Consider the following 21,352-nt stretch of genomic DNA (forward strand, 5'->3'; position numbering starts at 1 on the left):
AAGTCAGTCTAACATGAGACCTTATCATTTCCCTGGAATTTCAACTGGAATCATATGACAGCCTGATTCAGAATATATGTTAAGACCATATTTTCTCAGTATATATGTTATTTTCTCAGAATATATGTTAAGACCAGGTTTTCTCAGTATGCAGAAGCATCAGTTATTCCATCTAGGCCTGTCCCCATTTAGGATATTACACAGTTGTGTGAAAATGCAGCCTCTGTTTGCTTCAAATACTAAGTACATATTTATTACCACCTGCTTGTAAACATAGAGCTTTATGTTAGAGAAGTGAATATATGTGGAAGTTGTGCATGAGATAGAAATGGGAGTGTTTGAATAAATCAGCTCTGCAGGTGTGTTGCTTTCCTGTCCTGCTGTGATTCTTCGTTCCTCCCCAGCTCTTTCTCTAGCTCTGCTTATTCACAAGTAAGCCATATTGGTTTCATGGGTATTACCTTCCAAGTACGTACAGGTAGTCCTCAACTGACAACCATTAATTCAGCGACCATTCAAATTTACAGATGCACTGAAAAATGTGACTTACAACCGGTGCCCAAAGTTACGGCCGTTGCAGTGCCCCTGTGGTCAAGTGATCAACATTCAGGTGTTTGGCAGCTGACCCACACTTACAACTGCAGGAGTGCTTCAACTCACCCCATCTCCCCCCCATCTCCCCCCCATATATGCCCGTTTGCCCCCCTACCACCCTGCATTCTGCTGCCCCAGCTAGCCTGCGCCGACTTTTTGCTCCTGCTGTGTGCCTGGCCTGGCTGCTGAGCCGGGCTTTGGCTGTGGAAAAAAACCCCCAAAAGCAGCCCCAGAGCTGTGGCGTGTCAAAAAGCCCCTTTGCACTGCACTCCTGGGTGGGGCTGGTCTTTTAGCTTTTTTTTTTTTGCAGTGTGAGGCAAAAGCCAAAAGCCTCACCCTGCCTCTGGGGCTGAAAATCCAAGTGGCTCTGAGGCCCTCACATGCCTGACCCGCACCACACCCCTGCACACCCTCCCTGACCCTCCCACACACCCTCTCGCTCCCCCACCCACCTGGCAGTGCCTGGGGCTTGCAACTTCCTGCCGGCTTCCCCACTGACTTCATTGTGGGAAGCCAGCAGGAAGTTGCATCACCTAACAACCCACAATGACAGCCAGCAGCACCAGGATAGTAATCACTAAGCGAAGCGGTCATGTGATGATTTGGTTGCACAAGGCAGAGTCAAAAGTTTGAGCAAGGCTGCCCCAGATGAAAGCAATAGTTATGGGAATGTGGAAACCTGCCCTACAGCAGCTCGGATTTTTTACTTGCCTATATAGCACAGTTTTTTCTACAATGACTAGCAACAGCTCTCTATGGTCTCTGGCGGTATTTGATATCAGAGATCTTAAAATCAGAACACTGACTATGGAACCTGGAATCCTTGGTGTGCAAAGCTTGGTGTGCTTAGCTTAAAATGCAATTTGTATATGCAGGTGATTTCCTAATTATAAAAGATATGGAGAAACAAGACAAAAAGGGCTTTGCACCATTGAACATTTTGAGAATCTTGAGCAAGCTAAAAGAGAGGAGTCCTAAATAGATCTTTATGAACTCCCCTATGAGAACCCTGAAGCCTAGCAGCTTTGCCCTTCTACAGGGATTAGACCTCCTAGAAAGACTGGGGACAGGGAGACAGAATGGATTAGACTGCAACAATAAGATGTATACTGATAGAAGAGAATAGGTGTAGCTCAGGGTTGAACTGCAGAGTCCTTGGGGTTCTCTGAGCTTGGTTGTTTTCTTGACGTTTCGTTACCTGGCTAGGTAACATCTTCAGTGCTATAAGTGAGTGGGGTTTGATTTCTGTTTATATTCAGTAGTTTGCCCTATCAGTGTTGGTGGAGATGTTGTTTTCTCCTTGGTAGTTCCTTGATTAGGCGGCTGTTTGCTGTTTGATTGTTTGTCTTGTGTTAATCTTGGTGTTAATCTCTGTTTATCTGGGTGATGATTACTGGTGAGGAGATGTTCTGGTCTTTGGTTTTCCTTTCTATTGTATCTTTTGAATAGTGTAGATGTTGTTTATCTCTATGTGCCTGTTGATGGCTGCCTTGTCTGAATACCAAGCTTCCAAGAATTCCCTTGCATTTTCGGATTTAGCTTGGTCTAAGATGCTGATAGTTTCCCAGTGGAAACTATGGTTAAGTCTGTCCATATGTTGTGAGATTAAGGAGTTTTCATCATGTCCTCTCACGGTTGGTTGGCGTTCATGGATGCACTCTGCAAGCCTTCTGCCTGTCTGTCCTACGTAGTGGTTGTTACAGTCCTTACCCTGTATGTTGTAGATGACTCCTGTTTTTTCTTCTTGGGCTGCTGGGTCTTTTGGTTTACTTAAGATGTTTTGGAGGGCTTTAGTTGGTTTGTGTGCTACAGAGATGCCATGTGGTTGTAATAGTCTGTTGGTTATTTCTGAGATGTTTCTGATGTATGGCAGTGTTATCCTTTTCATAGCTGGTATTGGTTGTGTTGTAGTAGGTTGAGTGGTCAGGCACTTTTTGCTAAAGTTACGTGGATATCCATTTTGTTGGAAGATGTTGTATAAGTGGTCTGTTTCCTTTTTCTGCTGTTCTGGGTTGCTGCAGTGCATTTGCACTTGTTTGAATAATGTTCTTACACAGCTCCTCTTGTGGGAGATTGGGTTGCTACTTTGGTAATGGAGTATTTGGTTAGTGTGGGTTGTTTTCCGATAGACTTGTGTTTCTAATTTGCCATAATTTCCTCTGCTAATGTGGATATCCAGGAAGGGTAGCGTGTTGTTGCTTCCTTCCTCTGTAGTGAATTTTATTCCTTAGAAGATGTTGATAGTTTCATGTGTCTTCTCTAGTTGTTCCTTTTTTATTATAACACAGGTGTCATCTACATACCAGATCCATACTTTAGGATTTATGCACGGAAGAACTATAGTTTTGAGACACTGCATTGCAATCTTTGCTATGAGTCTGAGAGTGGTGACCCCATGGGGGCACCTCTGATTTGTTGGTATATTTGTCCATCAAACTGAAAATAGGTAGTGAAGCAGAGGTTGATGAGGTCCATGATTCTGGGTATTTTGATCTTGATGTATTTGGTTAGGTTGGGTGTGTTGTGTAGTACTGCTGACATGGATTCTTTTGCTAGTTCTAGGTTTATGGATGTAAAGAGTGCTGTGACATCAAATGAGACCATAATTTCATCTTCATGTATTTGTACATCTTTGATTTTCTGGAGGCACTGTAGTGGGAAGTTGATAGAATATTCGCTCCTCTGTGAGATGTCCAAGCTTTTTTGTCAGTTCTTTCACTATGTTGTATGTTGGAGTCCCTGGTAATGATACTATTGGTTGGAGAGGTATGTCGGGTTTGTATATTTTTGGTCATCCATAGAAGACTTGTCTTGTTGTCTTGGGCAGCTGCCAAGTGAATAATCTGTATGTAAAAAATGCCAATCACGCTGCCATTAGTGCTGGACCGGTGGGTACATTCTCTGCTTCCCCAAAAGCACAACTGTCACTGGGATTTGCCAAAATGAATTTTTCTATTTTTAGCTTCAGAACAATCCCATAAAGCAAACCAATTGATTGGTAAACGAGGAATACTGATTTTTTTTTTTTAATTCTTGTTGAGATCTGGGACATCTATGCCTTCTTATATCACATAGCTTAATTAAAAAATGTATATCAATAAAAGAGAACATATATATAAAATTAACATCATATTGAATAATTGTCCATTTGGTAAAGCAGGAAATAAACTTTATGGCAGCAAGGTTGTAGAATCTGGCTGATTAAGCAGCTGATTACCAAAACAGACCAACAGTTCCAATTTTACTGTTCCCAATTAATTATAAAATTATCAGCATTTGATGACTGCAAACACTGTGGTAATACTCATTTGGTAGAAAATTATTTGAGGAAAAATATAGAAGAAGGAATCAGATACACCTTAGAGACTCAGTTAATGGGCATTTAAAAAGTTAGTGATGTGACAGTAGATTTTCAGTGAGGAATGTACTATTCCAACAAAAAAGGGGAAAGATATTGCTATTCTTACAATCCCAATCTTTCTTTAACATGGTAGAATTCTGAAACTTTTTGTTTTGTATTGATAGTCACTGTCAGTCAATTTCTGTTTCTTTCTCAATTCATGAACACTTTCATGGTTTCCAAGATGTTGGTACTACTGGAAGGAAAAGTTATTGCTATTGATCATTTAATGGCAACACCTAACTCCCTACTTCTGGCTGATTGTGCAACCTATTGTAGGCAGTACTATTTGAATTCTTATTTGGGCACATAAGATTTCAGCCAGCCCCCAGAGATTTCAGCACAGAGCTTTTTCGGCATCTCTGGGGCTGGCTGAAAATGCTGTGTGTCAAAATCAAAGCAGGATTTTCAGCCACAGAGGATTAACAGCTCCAGAGTGGAGAGGTGTCAGAAGCCTCCTGACTCTCTGGCTGAAAATCCAAGTGGTTCTGAGGCCCTGGTGCACCTGACCCGCACTTCACCCCCATGCACCCTCCCTGACCCTCCCACGCACCCCCTCGCTCCTTCCCCTACTTGGCAGCTTCTGGGGCTTGCAGCTTCCTGCTGGGTTCCCCACTAACTTGATTGCAGGAAGCTGACAGGAACTTGCCTCACCTAATGATCTGCAATTCTTGCTTAACGACGGCAGCCGGGATTGCAGTCGCTAAGTGAAGTGGTCAGTGATGACTCACTTAACGACCACATTACTTAGTGAACTAAATTTGGGTCCCAATTGTGGTCATTAAGCGAGGACTGCTTATATTAACATAAATTGATTGGTTGCATTCACATAATGTGCTATATGAAAATTATGGCTTAATGCAAGACTCTGATTTATACAGCCTGTAAGCAGCATGGCAAGATTTCCACAACTTGCTTTAGACTAATCTATTGTGTTGTGCTAAGGTTTTCTCAGTGGTTCACAGGTATCGATAAAACAGTTTGGAACTGCATATGCCACCTTGTACTCCTGAAAAGCAAGGAAGAGTGGAAATAACTTTGTGTGGCAGTAATGAGGGAGAAATGGGAGAGGAGAAGAAATCTTGACCTCAAAATTGTGCTGGGCATTTTCCACGAGGAAGTCTTGGGATCTTCCCTTCTCTGTTTGGGAAAAGTTACAGATTTTATTTCAGTGCATGTTTTTGAAAGGTGATCCAAGGGAGCATGTCTTTCAGCCATCTTACAAAAATAACTGGTTTCTATATGTTTAAAACTGTAATTTTGGAGCTGAACAGTCGGTGTTTTTTTTTCAGAAGCAAGCCCTGTTCAGTAAGGCTGCGGATAATTGGGTGCGTGTGTGTGTTTAGGAAAACTGTGACCTCGCTCTTATCAGAATTCCAGACATGTTTGCTGAGGAGCAAAGTGCTGTTTGTAGTTTTGCATTGGAATTATGGGGTTGCAGACCTAGCTTCTTAGTTTCTTCTAGAATTGTATGCTGAAGAGGAGGGTCAGGATTCCAACCTATAATTTACTAAGAATCCAACACTGCGATTGTATTTATCAGGGGGAAACTTTCTCCTATTTCTTTTCCAAATGTGGGTTTAAAAGTACTGCTAGTGGAAAAGTCAGGCCTCTGGAATGAGAGTTTGGTGTCCTAACAGTTAATCTCAGATCACATTCATGTTGGGAAATTTTGACACTGAACAAATATACATGACATTTCCTTGTTCAGTCCACTGCATGAATAGAAATACTTTTCAAGCACTTGAGCATTTTGTCTTCCAAAGGATACGTCTTTCCTTACACATTAGGAATTTCTGAAACTAAACAGAAGCTTTCATAATTTCCTAAAAGGTAAAACCGCACAGAAGCTCACTCTGAACTAGTTGCAGTGAAGATGTTTGGGTGAACTTTTACCATTTATTCCCTAAATAGAAATGCTGAACGGACTTTTGATCTGTACTTTGTATATGTTCCAAAAGAGGGACATGCAGTTGTATAATCTTCGAACTCCAGTTCTGAATGGAGGAAAGGTATCAATGGTGTAGGAATCAGTTTAAGTCTCTGTGCATGTATATGTAAGGAAATGCTAAAATTACAGTGTAACTGCAATAAAAACTGAGTTTGCATAAGAATGCCTATAGATGGCTAACTTAATCAAAGTTTATTCAGTTTACCTTCATTTCAAAGTTTGCATAGCACTGACTGCTCTGTAAGCTATTCATGCAGGGTGGATTTACATATCATCTTATAATACAGTGTGGAAATAACCTTTTTCTCTTCCCCCACTCAGCCTAACCTAGAGGGATATTGTGTAGGAAAAGGGAAAACTACATCCAACTTCTCTACTTTTTGAAGACGGAACAGTTGGGAGTGGAGAAAAGGGAACACTTCTACCATACTTCTTAATGAAGTATCACAAATAAAATTCACAGATACACTACTATGCAGAATTGTTCTTTCTGCTTTTCTGACCTCACCTCATCAAGATTGAACACTCTGCAGATATTAGCTATTTTGCAACATGTTCACAAATGGTAAATAAAATGGATGACAAGGGGAAGTTTGGGGAAGAGATTAAGCATTTGCATCCACAAACATTGTTTTTGTTTTATAACTTCAGAAAATACATTGATTTCTGGGGGAAATGACTCATTAAAAGCAGCATATACACACAGCGTGGGGGACACACTTTTTAAAAATGTTTCTTTCCCCTCCTCTGCACTTGCTCATTCCTTCACAGTGCTGGATAAAAGGAAGTTGCACCAATCAAAGAGAAAGCACAAGCACATCCTTTTTTAGGCACACAGAAGCTGGTGCGTTGCTCTTGCCATCCTCCAGGAGGCAGTAATGTGGGCTGCATGGGAGGGGGAGGGGGAAATGGAGGAAAAAAGAACAAAAAGCCCAGGGGAGGGAGAGAGAAAAGAGGTACTGAAGTGAGTGAGGAGGCAGCAGGCAAAGAAAGGAATCACAGAGGACCAAGGAAGATGGGTAGCAGAGCAGGTCACCATTTTGAGGCCAGAGTGGCTATATTTCCTCCGGCAGGGTGCCCCCTCTCCCTTGCCTCTAGCATCTGTTACCGTCACCATCTTCCACTGTTCTTGGGGACCTGCAAATAGCTATCCAGGAATCAAGGAAAGCCAACTAGAATGGGTCTCAGCAGGAGGTTCAGGTGTTATTTTTCTCTCCTGATCTTTAAGTTTTTTTTTTTTAACTAAGCATGTGGAAGGAATCTCTTTTCTTCAAAAATGGTTTTTTTAATTAAAAAAAAAGTGCTGTGTTTGCCTTCAAGCAAACATTCCATTGCTTATAGATTTTTTTTAAAAAAGAGAACTGTTAGTAGAACCAGTCTTTTTTGCAAAAAACACAACCACTTGTTGTAGTGGCATTGCAGAAGACCATTGTATTTCAAGGAGACTAACATCTTTGAATTTCTCCTTCATATTAAGAAGGTTCTAGAAGCTTAGAGGTCATTCTGGGTCATAATCTTTACTGGCCGGTTTTTCACTTTTGCTTGGGAAATAAGAGAGAAGGGAAGAATCTTCACACAGTTGCAGATGATTATCTTCAAGGTTATCTGTACAGTTCCCAGGCACTTAGTTCACATTGCACCATCTAACCAAGGTCAGGTCCTGCAATCCCGGTACCATGGAAACAAGGTCATGAGGTTTTAGTGCCAGACTTTGACAAAACCCTGGGATTGCCACTACTTGGGGGTGAGGGGAGCTTCAACACAGACCTAGAGCTGGGTGCTGTGCCACGTGGCCGTTCTGGGGTCTCTCCACTGTTGTTCCACTGGGGCTCCCAACAGCTGAATGGCGATTTGTCGTCATCTTGCTTGGTATGTTACACTTTTGTGTTTATGTTTAAATCTGTCTGCCAGAGTTTTTGTGAGATGGGTGGCCATATAAATATGAGGGAGGGAGGGAGGGAGGAAGGAAGGAAGGGCAAGCTTAAAATCTCCTTACCTACTGGTGTGTTTATTGCTTCTGGATCCTAAAAGAACCAGTTGTCTGGCACTTGGCCACTACTTGGCACTTGGTAATACGCTTGTATGAATTAAAAAGATTCATGAGCCAAGAGGAATCATTCAGTTTTCAGCCAAACATGAACAAATTCACCAAATTCATATATTTTTGCAACTCAACCCCATTGTCTAGGTAGAAAATTATATTAAACTGGGTCATGGAAACAGTGTATCTAGAAATTTATCAGGGAGGGGTAAACTAATGCAACTTTCACTATGGATTGAGAATGCAGTACTACAAGAGAGAGCTTAAATTGCCAGACAGGAGTGAACAAACGGTCTCTAGCATGCTTTGTGATATGTATTTATTGAAAAACTGTGAGTAACTACAGCTGTAGTGTTCTCGAATATTCCCTCTCTGTTAAGACACCAGAAAACATTAGCATATTTTTAATTAAGATATACAAAAATACACCCCATTGTTTTCTTAACACATTGAAAAAATGTGAGAAAATGCTTTGTATGCACTAAATAATATTAAAACTCTTGCCTTATAACAACGTGTGGCAAACTGGCAATTACTGTGTTTTATTATAACAAAGGTTCCTCATCCACTTAAAAAGAAGACATGCTGGTAACCTCAACTAAGAAACAGCAAAAGCAGTAATAAAAAACCCACAGCAATTGTGAGTAAATGTCATAAATGGAATTTTGAAAATCTGCATTCAAACAGGCAGACAAGCGAATACAGAACATGTAAGACTAATAAGATCAAACATTCTAAAGATACTGTATGTATCTGTATTGAAATATACTTAATTTTCCTCTTCTGCCTTGAGAAGCTAATGCAAGATTTGTTGTCTGTGTTCTTCAACAAAGCCAATGGTTACATTGAAAATGTTTGCATCTTGCACAGGAAGTGGAGAAAAGTCTCACAGTTGGAAAGATGTACTAAGTGTAGACAGGTACTGTTAGGTGTTCATGTGTAAAGTTTCATGGCTTCTGAATGGCAGCTAACTGTGAAAGGAAAGCAACATGGAAAAAATCTGAATGTGCTGATCAGTTTGGAGGAAGATACTTATTTTCTTTTTACCATTAAGTGTCTCTCTGTGTTTGTGTGTATATGTTTACGAGTAAGGCATCAACCTCACAAATACTGAGTTTGTGGTTTGTTGGGACTTGTAGAGAACCTTGCAATCTAACTCTCTTTTCTGACTATCCAGTTTCTAGCTAACTGTTTTAATAAGCGCAAAGTAATGATACAAATCAGCCTGAGTTGCATCACACAAGCACTGACTTTTCACAACATACTGCTTGTTTCCAACAAGCCTACATTTCAAAACCACAACCTTTCACTTTGTTCTGATAAATATAGTGACACGTTTTCCTTTCGGCATTCAGAGCAGTGGTGCAGGCAGAAATCTGCAGCCAGGAAAAAGAACGTTATTTATGATTTCTTTCTGTCTGTGGGGAAAAGCCATTCAGCATCACGTGAGCTTATGGTGAGGCAGCCAGGAATGCCAGGGAATTCATCTTTCATCACAGCAGAGTTAATGTAGGATTGCAGCCAACACACCAAGTACGGTGCTAGCTGACTTGGTTGCAAATTGCACCTGCAGCTTTTTTGCTTGTTTGTTTGACCTGTTATGTGATGATCACAATAGCACGCAATTCACTAAGAAAATCCACCGCTCAGCTCAACTGCTGCAAAGAAAAATAGGGAAAAGGTCTTTAATTTTCTAAACTGGGTAATTACATTTAGGTTGCAGTCTACAGAACTGTCAAGCTATTTTGCCTGGATTTAAACTGTATTTGTTTTCTTATTTTCCAGGGAAAACTGTAATGGCTTACTCTGAAATTGAGGTTTTCTGATCTGAATTTACAAATAACATTCAAGGGGAAAGCTGAATGCTTTTAATGGGAAATCTGAGATGCCACTGGTGGAAAAACCAAAAACTAAATTTTGTAATATGTTGCAAGATGCCATTGGGATAATAACAGAATATATTTGTGTATCTGTTTGATAAGAGAAGCCAGCTAGAGTCATCAGGAAACCTCCTGTGTTACTCCTGTATTTCCAGTGGGCTTCACACAGGTAAAATTTTACTGTTGGATAGCACCCCATGTTCTCCAAACGTACTTGATTCATACAGGCTTCAATGGTGCCACAGAGCACCAAAGAAACATTCTTTGCTAGCTATGCTGTTTGATGAAACAATTAGTATAATTATCCAGTTCCCCTCTCCTGATCGTAAGTTTAAGAAAGAAATTGTTGATTCTGGAAGATTAGCTTCACACGGTGTGTTCACATTCGTTGTCTGAGCTATGCAACTGATGCTTTAACTTAAACTAAATCCAAGCACAACAGCCACCTAAAGTGCTTGCTAATTCAAGTTAATGCCCATAAATAAAACAAACAGGTGTCAGCCCATGGTGCTGATGAAACAAACCAAGAAACTATGACCTAATGTCACACTACATGAGCATTAAAGAGTCTTCAACTGAGTGATTTTTCTCCTCTTCAGCTGATTCATTCTTCTTCCTCCTCTTCCTCTTCTCCCATCGTTTCCACAATAAGTTCTGCCGTACAAGTTGATTCTCCCAAACAGTTAATTGCCTTGCAGGTGTATTTGGCATCATCATCCCCACAAACTTCAGAAATAGTCAAAGAGCAGTTGCCATCTTCGTCATAGTCTATCTGGAAGTGCCGGGATTCCTTGATAGATTGGTCGTCTTTGTACCAAATCACTTCCGGGTCAGGGTAACCTGAAAAATACCAGATGCCACAAGTGAAGTATTTTATTTCTAAAAATGTTTTAACTTATTTTTAAATGATTAAATGTTGAACATAGAGAAGAAATAAACATTCACTTGAATTTGCCATAAAAAAAAGTGCTGTGGTGGTCTGGAGATGTGGATGTGCATCTATCAACTAAGTTATCCTTAATAGTGAATAATATTTGTCTAGTATAGGTGCACAAAAAGTGCAGTCCGAACAGAGATCCCAGAGCACGTCCAGATCTGGGAAACTGCAGGCCAGGTAAGATGGCCCTGTGGAATCTACATAATCCAGAAGTCCCTCTTTAGCACTTGGCTCCCTTCAAACTCTGCACAGTTCATTAGCAGATATGGGCATAAACTAAGTAAAGATAAGATATCTACCATGTGAAATGTAAACTAGAATAGATGTATGGTTGGCTTTAGAGCTACTACTATAGATGGTTTTAAAATGGCTAATAGTGCAATCTTATACCCACTTATCTTTTACACGTCTACTCAAGAGCTCAGTCACTGAGTCCAACAGACATTATTCCAGTACCCAATTAATTTGAAATATACAGATGAACACACATCATCATCTTTTCATGGCAGCTCACTCAAGGTAAAGCAATAATTAAAAGCCAGACTTTGCATTGATGACCTGAATAAAACTATTTTTAAAATCTTATAGCTCATCCAGAAAATGAGAATTAGAATTAATCAGCCAATTGGCAGATAAGATACATCATATCACAAGAAGATAAAAATACTGAAACACCAAAAAGAAAATGATGGGTAGAAAGCTGAAGATGAAGCCTTCTACATTTGTGAAGAATACCTTCAATTTTACAGTCAAATCTAGCAGCACTGCCTTCCACAACTTCTATATCTTGAATTGTTTTAGAGAAATAGGGCTTCACATGAGTTCTTTCTTCATCAACTGCTTCTAAGAGAGAGCTGGCCGTGTCATCTAAGGAAAAAACAATACAGTTCTGGTTTATCATAAAACAATTGTCTGATAATGATTCTTACAGCCTACTAAATGTCAAAGCTTTTCTTCCAGCAACACCATAGCAGCTCACAGAAGTCTATTTTATGTTCCTTCCACAGTAATCTGTAATGATTGCTAGTTTAGAATTCAAAGAGGAATACTTTATTCATTTTGGGAGAATATATGTGATAAGGCACCATGATTATTGTGGACTGCATACATCCATGCAGTTCAGATATCAATTGTGGTAAAAGGACAATGCAGGTATATCATAGACTTGGAAGGAGTCAGATGATTATTGAAACTAACTTCCTGCTTAATCCAATCCCTTGTTTTATGCAGAACTCTAAACTGAAGTATCCTAGACAGATGATTATCCAGTTTTGTTTGAACACAGAGAAGGGGAGTTCTACCAATTCTCTGGGTAATTGGTTCCATTGTCAAATTACTCTGTACTATTAGGATTAAAAAAAACGCAACCTTAATCAGGATCTCACTTCCTGCAACTTAAAACCATTATTGTATCTTGCACTTTAAAGGACAAATTGGAAACTTCTATATGACATTTCTTAAGATACTTTATAAGTGCTATCATGTAAGTGTTTTCATAGCATCTTCTCAAGGCTAAACATTCTCAGTTCTGTCAATTTCTCTTCACAGGACTTAACTTCTAGTCCCCACATCTGGTTGCCCTTCTTTAAACTTGTTCCAATGTGTGGTATGGTTGCTTAGAACTGGAGACAATATTCGAGATAGGATCTGACCAGTAGTCATAAAATAATATTAAATTATTATTTCCTGTGATTTGGAAGTTATATGACTGTTGACACAACCTTAAACAACTTTTTTTTCAGCCACACCATAGAGATGATTTATATTCAGTATACAGGTAGTCCTTGACTTTCGACCATTTGTTTAATGACCACGCGAAGTTATGACAGTGCTGAAAAAAGCTAGTTACGACAGGTCCTTGCACATATGACCGTTGCAGTGTCCCTGTAGTCACATGATCAAAATTCAGGCTCTTGGCAACTGGCATGTATGAATGACAGTTGCAGCATCCCAGGGTCATGTGATCGCCATTTGCAACCTTTCTAGGGGGCTTCCAACAAGCATAGTCAATGGGGGAAGCCAGATTCGCTTAACAACTGCATGATTTGCTTAACAACTGCAGCAAAAAGGGTTGTAAAATTGGGCACGACTCACTTAACTGCATCGCTTAGTGTCAGAAGTTCAGGTATAATCAACTACCATTTTGATATCTTTTTCACAAGTACTACTGCCAAGCTGGTGTTCCCCATTTTACATCTGTGTTTTTGATTTTTCTTTCAAATTTCCTTTCAATCTAACATATTGGCTATTCCACCCAGTTCTGTGCCACCTGCACTTTTGATAAGTATTTTTTCCACTTCCTCATCCAAGTCATTAATGAAAGCATCGAAGAGTACAGGGCTCAGAACTGATCCTCATGACATCCAATATGCCACTACATTCTAGTTTGTTAAAGAACTGTGGATGAACATTCTTTATGGAATAACATTTTCAAGCATCTATTTAACTGTCATGCCATACAGCCTACACTTAAATAATATGGTAATCAGAATGTCATGGAGTGCTTTGTCAAATACTTTTCTGAAAACAATATATGATAGCCTACAATATTCACACATATTTTTGTGTCCCATCTGCCTGACATCATTAACTGTCTGTGAAGCTAGTCACGTCAATTTTCTTATTTCAACTGAAAATTGAAATGGCAGTTAAAGACACTTCTAGGAATATGGCATGGTAATTCTACTGCTCAAAGGATTTACGTGGCAAACTGTGCCCAATATTAAACTAGTGAATGAATAATCAATATGCAGAAACAGACTCAAGTATATTTAAGTTAAATGCAGACTGGCTGTTAACCTGGGCCACAGAAGACCACAGATCTCTGCAAAACAGTGATTAACATATATCCAAGTTAAGAAAACACTGGTGATGACAGAAGAAAATGAACCTTAGATTTCATATGATTCATGAACTAATATTGAAGTTTTGGAAGAAATGGAATCAGTGTTCTCCAACCTTATGTCCTTCAGATGAGTTGGACTTCAGCTTTCATAATCTCCTGCCATTGTGCTCAAAGTTGGAAAGACTATGGTATACCACTGTACCTCCACTTCATATCAGAATTTCCATACCTTCAACTTCAATTTTTTCTGCATTAACAGGGCTGGTTGGTGAACTTGAAGAGGACTTCCGTCCACTTAGGCCAGAAATCATTGCCATAGAAGACAGCCTTCCTATGGCACGAACAGCATTCCCTGTTTTCTGTAACATAACCAAGAAATTCTTATGCACTCATTCTTACCATACCTTATTTTCGACATATTTGTAAAATAAGAGGTAGAGGGACTGAGAAACATACAATGGTTCTATTTAGCGCACTGAAAGCAGACTCCAGAGATGGGGGTCCAGTATAAGTTGATCCAGTGAATGGAGGGGTAACAGGTCTCTAGTGAAGATGCATTTCAACCATGGGACTCTTGGGCAACCTGCATTATGGGCTGGCAAGGAAATCTGTGAAGCAGATGGGTTTTTAGGAATTTCTCCTCTCATGGGAACAGAGGAAGGAATGAAAGTCAGAAAGGGTAAATCAATATTGAGTACCAGCACAAATGAAGGAAAAAATTCTAAGCCACATTTCAGAATGGTGTAATCACTACACCTCTCTTTCCCCTTTCTAATGTGTTGCTACAGCCTTATTAAAATACTGAAAAATCTTATTAATTTGTTTAAAATAACAGATAAAAATCTTCCTGAGTACCTCCACAATGATCTCAGGGGAACTTTTTTATAAGCACTATAAAGATACAAATTTGATCAAAGCCAACATGATCATAAATCTGTTATAGTTAAGTTACATGTATTTACTTGAAGGACATGGGATTGGAGTAAGACAACTAACAAGGTCCTTCCTGTATCCTGTAACAGCTTTCCTGCAGAAGATGCATTCTTATTCTTTTTCTTAAACAAAAGGGCCTTTTATTTTCATATCCCTTCCAAACTCATGCACTTCGAAGATAGAATATGCAAAGGATTTGTTACACATGTTCTTGATCACTATATTACCTGCCATTTTCTTCTAGCCATGTATTTTTTCATCCTATCTTTGGAGAGTTTTTTGGCTTCCATGTGTTTGGTGTCTTTTTTCAGCCATGGATGCTGTAGGCACTGCGTACAATCCAAGCGGTCCCTATGAGTAAGACAGATAAAAGGTATTTGCTATTTACTTACATAAAACTTGGATTTTATTTAGTTCTATATTTGACAATATGGCTCACGGAGTACAGATTTATTCAGTTGCAATCTGGTATGTTTTGTTTCAATATCGGACATGGGAATTTACTTAACGAACACGTGAAAAAGTGGAAGAAATGGGTATATTTTGGTTTCAAATTTTTGGTTTACTTTTTCAGATGTTTACTTTCTGTTTTAATTTGGTTTTTAATGATTAACTAAGCTTTTGAAGTGTAAGATTAAAACAACACCTCATTGTCTTAGGTGTTTTCTTTCTAGCATTACATTAGGAAGACTAAACAGCTGTTGGCTTGCTTGAGGTACAATCTTTTACACTGGGATATGGCTCTCCAGAGCCATAATGGCCTCCAACGTTCCTGATATATGCTGACTTTTGCTGTGCAATGCTGGGCAGAGAACTAGCTTAGGTAAGCCATGAGATGGGCTCCTGTAATATTAATGATATGTCAATAAGTTATCTTTAATTCACAGAGCTATAAAAGATTTATGTCTTTGGAATATTATGATTAAAAAATGTAAGTCTAGTCCTCAAAAACCTCTGCTGCAAAGTATTTGAATATTTCATTATTGTGTTTCTTATTTCTTATTCAGATGTATTTCATTACCATTTGATATCTTTGGAGCAATAAAAAACGGCAACAGCCATCTTTTTCTGGAGTCAGCCTACATTTGTTATCTATTAACACATTATTTTTCATTAACTGCTATGCAGAAGCAAAGAAATCATGTAGTGAAAAAAATATCTATTATTCATTCTGAAAAAAATCTTACATTCTAGATTATATCATATTTTCCTACTCCTAGATCAGGGGTGGGAAATTCAAGATTTAGCATCTATACGCAGCTTCCAGCCTCCTTTCTATAGACCTCACAGATTTTTTTGGATTATGCTGTCAAAATTAAATGGCATTCATTTCCAAGCTATTTTGTAACCTCCACAAATCAACAACAGCAGCAGCAGCAATGTAGGGAAAGGGAATGAGGGGACATGAAAGTTTCAGCCATGCATCCAATTGTCCCTAGAGGTTTGAAAAAACATATTTATCCAGAATGGTCAATGCAACGTGCACACAGAATAAATATCACATTTCATGGATTGCAAAAGACCTTGGGGTCTTCTAGTTCAACCCCTGCCTAGGGCAGGAATCTAAACTAAACTTATTAAACTACATTTAATATGTAGTTACACATATTAGGAATAAAATCATTAAACTACACATTGGAACAAGCATTTCTTACGGAGGATACATCCATCTGCATATTTCTATGCTGATCTCAGTAAAAAAAAGTTACAGTTCTCCTAAATAGGTACTGTTCATCACTGGGCTGCTTGTGTGGAAAAATGCCAACTAATTAGTAATCTGAGCAAAATGGAAATGCGCAAGACATTTTTTTCTAGAACAACTTGCCTCGCTTTACAAACTGTATGTGGGCTTCAAAGTCCAGATGGAGGAATTATGGGGCAAGCAACTATTTACAGGAGCAGCCTAAAGCTACTAGAACTTATCCCTTTCCCTGACCGGCTACTCTGCAAATCCCACACCAGCCACTGTTAGCCAAGGCTGGGAAGGAACTGAATGCTAATACATCTGGGAAGCAATGGACTGGAAGAGGAAATTTAAAAAAATATTCATACCTTAAGAGTCATTAGAAATTTATAGGACTTGAATTTATTCAATGTATTTATTTATTAAGGTTTATAGGCCATCGTTTGGTAGTGGGATTATTAGATCAGTTCTGAAAAGGCAAAGTGAGCATAGACACAGGTCCTTCAAGAAGTTCATTCATCTACACTAAATGAGTGCAGAAGTACCACAATAGGGATACCTCTTATGCAATTACGCTTGGGGAAAACAGGGTGTAAGAAGTCTTTCTGGGAGGATAGTCATTATGCATTCATATTTACAGTAGCATGCAAAGCATTGTATATGGTGTATATTTACTTCATATCTTTCTTTAGAAGGTTGCTTATGAAGTTTTTAGCATCATTTGATATCTCATCAAAAGCTTCGTCATCAAAATCCCAGGTGGCTGAGGTAACATTGGCTAAGGTTTCATTGTCATTATCACCCATGAAAGGGGAAAGTCCACTGACCCTGAAGTTTAAGATAAAAACAGTGAATGTTAACATTAGTTGAGAGGGTTGATACCTTCTGAAGGCAAGGAATACATTATTTGTAAAAGTATACATGGTTTGCAAACGTGTAGATTCAATGATTCCATGCAAGAAAGCATAACTTTAGACATAAGTTCTCAAAAGAACTGAACAGCCTGATAAACCAAATATTTGCTATACTTGAAGCAGAACTGATCTCTAGTGATCAACGCTCTGTGAATGCCAAGGAAAAAATAAGGTGGCAATGTTTTTGAAATCCATAGAACCAATAAACAAAATGAACAGTTCCATTATGTAGCCATTAGAGGGAGCCAGTAAGCTAGAAGTCTTTTAAAAAGAAAATGATTTTTTTTTAAACAGAGGAATTACAGTATACTAGTGAAAAGGAGCTTCTGATCCAAGTTCAAAATAAAAACAGTAATTTAGAATGTAGCATAAATCCATGTCACAACTGGCAACCTTGTGTAGTGATGATGCTCCCATGACTGAACAGATGTCTATACTTAAGTTGGTTTCATTTGCAGAATAGTAGTTGTGTTAGTCTTATGGAATATACAATACAAATTTAATTCATCAAATCATTGGTGAAAGAAGTATACATGCTCTAAAATTACAGTGCAAATTTTATTGCACAGATTGAAAAAAAGTCCAATTTCAGTTCTACAGTATATGGTTATCACAAATGCTATTAAAAAGTAGACTTTCACCATTTTACTAACTGTGTAACATTGTCTAGGAAACCTATTGAAACAATTAGGCTGGCACCGTAGATGAATTATGTAATAAACAACCGTATTAGAATTTTGTCTCAGAAACACAATTGATCAGGAAATTGCAAAAGGTATTTTCTGTGACCATATTCAAGTGTAAAAATTCCCATTCTAAATGGGCCCCTCTCTCTCCTTCACTGATTTCTCTTTGACACTGAGCAAACTTTTTCCCCCTGATAAGCATTTGATCTCCTAAATTGCTAAGCTCACTTCATTTTAATTGAACTCACTGCTATCTTATCTTATTAATACATTTTATCTCAGCCATTTTGAGTGATTTTGAAATTGAAAAGCTGGAAAATATACATAATATAATCACTGCTAAACTTCATTTCAAAATGTGAGTCAAAGAATGCCCCATCAGCCCACCCTGGGTCTGAAAGGCCATAGAAAAAGAATAAAGTTTTCAATTAATTGCCTTGAAAATCTAAGAAAAACAGTATTCCATAAGTACTTTGGGGAGGAATAAGGAGTTCAGGAATGGAATTTGCTGGCATGCTTAATGCAGTTTATCTCTGGAGTGTCTTCACTTTTTCCACAGATCTCTTTAACTTTGATCTGTCATCTCCATTTTACTCAATAGTGAAACAGAAATCTAATAGTGAAATGGAGTAGTATTTGTTTATGGAAACAATTTCCTTTCTGCAATGTCATTGTCAAAGTGAAAATGAACAGCAACCGTGAAGGAAAAAGTAATTTGGAGATGAAGTTATGCAGTTACTTAGAGCTAATGTTGAGTTGTTTACTGGAAAGATTTCTTCAGCTACTTAAACTCAGCATTTTCTTGGTATGCATAAACTCAGGCATACCTTAAAAGTCTCGGACGATTCCACTTTTACAGGACAATTACAAAATGATGTGTGCCTTTCAATAATGCTAGAATGAATTCAAGGGAGCCTCCCTATTTACCATTACTCTCATTTATACTATCTGAGGATAATCATCTCCTCCAGAATGGCTTACCGAGAAACGTCTCAAGACCTAAGCAGTGGCCATGTTCCTGGGCTTTCAGTCTGGCACTCTATATAGTCCATAAGCAACTGTATGAGAAGTGTCTCAGAAGGTGTGGGTACCTCTTCCCTATAGGACAGTCTACTCTCATGTCAAAAGATCACTGTGCAAAATGTGCAATCGATAGCAACTCTTGATCTGTATAAGCTTGTACAAGCTCATTGCAAACTGAAAGTTTATACTACTCTTATTTACCAAAAATATTGTTGGTTTGGGAATCAGTCTATCTTTGCCCCAAAAGCAAAGTATTTATAATCCCCCACCCCCATCTCTTCCCTCATGTTTCAGGAAATTGTCCCTCTTTCTTTCCATAGACTTGCACTACATAAATTATGTGGGAAAATTAATACACATGTTTGAGCAACCGCACAGTTATTGAACCCTGGATTTTTCCTCATTGAAATAAAGTAAAGCAGCTTTACTTCTTTGATCTCCCTTACCAATTTGCTGATCAATAATATTTGCTTCTTTATATCTTATCCTTGAGCTCTTCAGCTCTTCTAAGTGTGAGCTTCACTGCTGTATAAGCTATTTTTCATCCAAAAAACATATAATGGCTCATTACATGCTAATTGAATATCTAGATGTGGTTTTCTGCTAGAAAATTCAGAAGTACTTTCCAATGCAGGGTTCTATGGAAACTGTACCTAAAAGTTTCTCTCAAGGTAGAAAACCAGTATTGGTTTAAATAATTTTAATTCCTGAATTGAAGGTCCAGTTATCTCATTTTCCCCAACGATGATCTACATATTAGAAAGGTTTTCAGTAGGAGTCCAGTTCCTGCCATCCACCTCATGAAGCTGGCTCCAGGAAGCAACAAGTTCCTTCACCCTTTTGCATAACAAGGCCAGTCCCAAGTAGAAATAGTTGGGAGGATAAGGTAACACATACATACGTTTATACGTTTTATTAAGAACCTGAAGAAAAGTGGTCCATCTCAGTTCAAGGGCATTGAAAATAAAGTAGATGTGTCATTTAAATGGAATACACACTTCAAGATTCAATTACTTTACCAACTTATCAACCAGCACTTCAAAAAGCATTGATGAAAGAAAATTATTAATCTTGTCCTGAGTCTCAGAAAATCATAAAATTATTAATTATTAATTAATAAAATTAAGATTTTAATGATCAGAATTAACAGTGAGCCTCTTAGCTGAAAAGTGATAAGGAAACTGTAGAACAAAATATAGTCCCCTACACTGCCACTGACTATTGCTTGGAATTTGCCTTAATCATAAACAAACAATGCCAGGACACTAGGATTACCAGATGTGGGCTGCAAAAATCCACTCAACCACTAGCTAGCAGAAGTAGATGTTTCTGTATCGTATACTGCCATCTAATGGTCATCTATAGTATTGCAGCCCAGACCTAGTACCCTGCAAGACACCAAATAAGTAAAGAAACACCAAATGAAACCCAGTGGAAAGATTCAACATAGAGACAATAGAGAAAATCTAAAGCACAGGTAATCATGAGGGAACTAGAAAAAATTGCTTATCTGTAATTTTACAAAGTACTGGAAAGCACACTTGAAGAGCAAAGTTGAAAAAAAGAGTATTTGCTAAATATTATTCTGCAAGCATATCTTATTATTTATGGCCCCAACAGCACATTCATGCATATATAAAAATATCAAATCACTGAAAGTACTAACATAAACTTGAGAAGAGTGCCAAACAAATGAAAACAAAAGACAGAAAAATAATTTAAAATTAACAGAGACCAGAAACAAGAAAAGGAAAACAACTCTCCATTTATTGGAAAATGATGGCATGAGCTATGAAATATAAATACATACTTAAAAATATAGAAATATGAAGAAATAAAATACTACCAATAAAAATTAGCAGAAACTGGAAAAGGCAGACAGAAGATTTTTTTATCATGCCATCCACCCACCCACCCACCGGCGGCAAACATACCTAATACTCCTTCCTCCTCCTGTTTTCCCCGCAACAACAATCCTGTGAGGTGAGTTGGGCTGAGAGAGAGTGACTGGCCCAAAGTCACCCAGCCGGCTTTCATACCTAAGGGAGGCCTAGAACACACGGTCTCCTGGTTTCTAGACCAGCACCTTCACCACTACACCAAACTGGCTCTTATTTAAATAATAATGCATTCATTAAGAACAGCTGATGGTCTGCTGTGATTTAATAATGAAATACAGATTTCATACCCCCATGCTCTCATACATTCAGTTTAAGGAACTGCTTTGCAGATACTGATATAACAAAAGGAAAACCCTAAATAAATAATTAAATGTCTTAAATATGGAATTGTGAATCAGGAAAGATACATATGTACATAAGAATGAACAAAATAATTTGGGGTATGAATGGTTAATTATTTCTATTATCTTGTAATATTATTTCTCAGCAATCTCACAGTGATTAAATGAAACAGTTGAATTTTGGTATCCTTGAAGACAGCAGGATTCAGGCTCATCTTAAAG

At 38.3% G+C, this 21,352-nt stretch overlaps 1 protein-coding gene across 2 annotated transcripts in view; it reads right to left on the reverse strand.

Moving 5' to 3' along the window:
* Nucleotides 1–8,291: 8,291 nt before the first annotated feature.
* Nucleotides 8,292–21,352, reverse strand: part of MYLK (myosin light chain kinase) — a 204,925-nt gene continuing 191,864 nt past the window's right edge. For both annotated transcript variants that reach the window (XM_025170519.2, XM_025170489.2), the window contains exons 28-32: nucleotides 16,941–17,093; nucleotides 14,809–14,932; nucleotides 13,878–14,007; nucleotides 11,539–11,670; nucleotides 8,292–10,706 (exon numbers count right to left, since the gene is read on the reverse strand). In XM_025170519.2, coding sequence (XP_025026287.1) covers nucleotides 10,471–10,706; nucleotides 11,539–11,670; nucleotides 13,878–14,007; nucleotides 14,809–14,932; nucleotides 16,941–17,093 — 775 coding nt within the window. In that variant the 3' untranslated portion in view covers nucleotides 8,292–10,470. The remainder of the gene's footprint in view (nucleotides 10,707–11,538; nucleotides 11,671–13,877; nucleotides 14,008–14,808; nucleotides 14,933–16,940; nucleotides 17,094–21,352) is intronic.

The sequence above is a fragment of the Python bivittatus genome, unplaced genomic scaffold (genome assembly GCF_059951505.1).
Source record: "Python bivittatus isolate LINGU-HERP-01145 unplaced genomic scaffold, Pbiv_v1 ctg000480_np1212, whole genome shotgun sequence".
In the NCBI taxonomy this organism is placed as follows: domain Eukaryota; kingdom Metazoa; phylum Chordata; class Lepidosauria; order Squamata; family Pythonidae; genus Python; species Python bivittatus.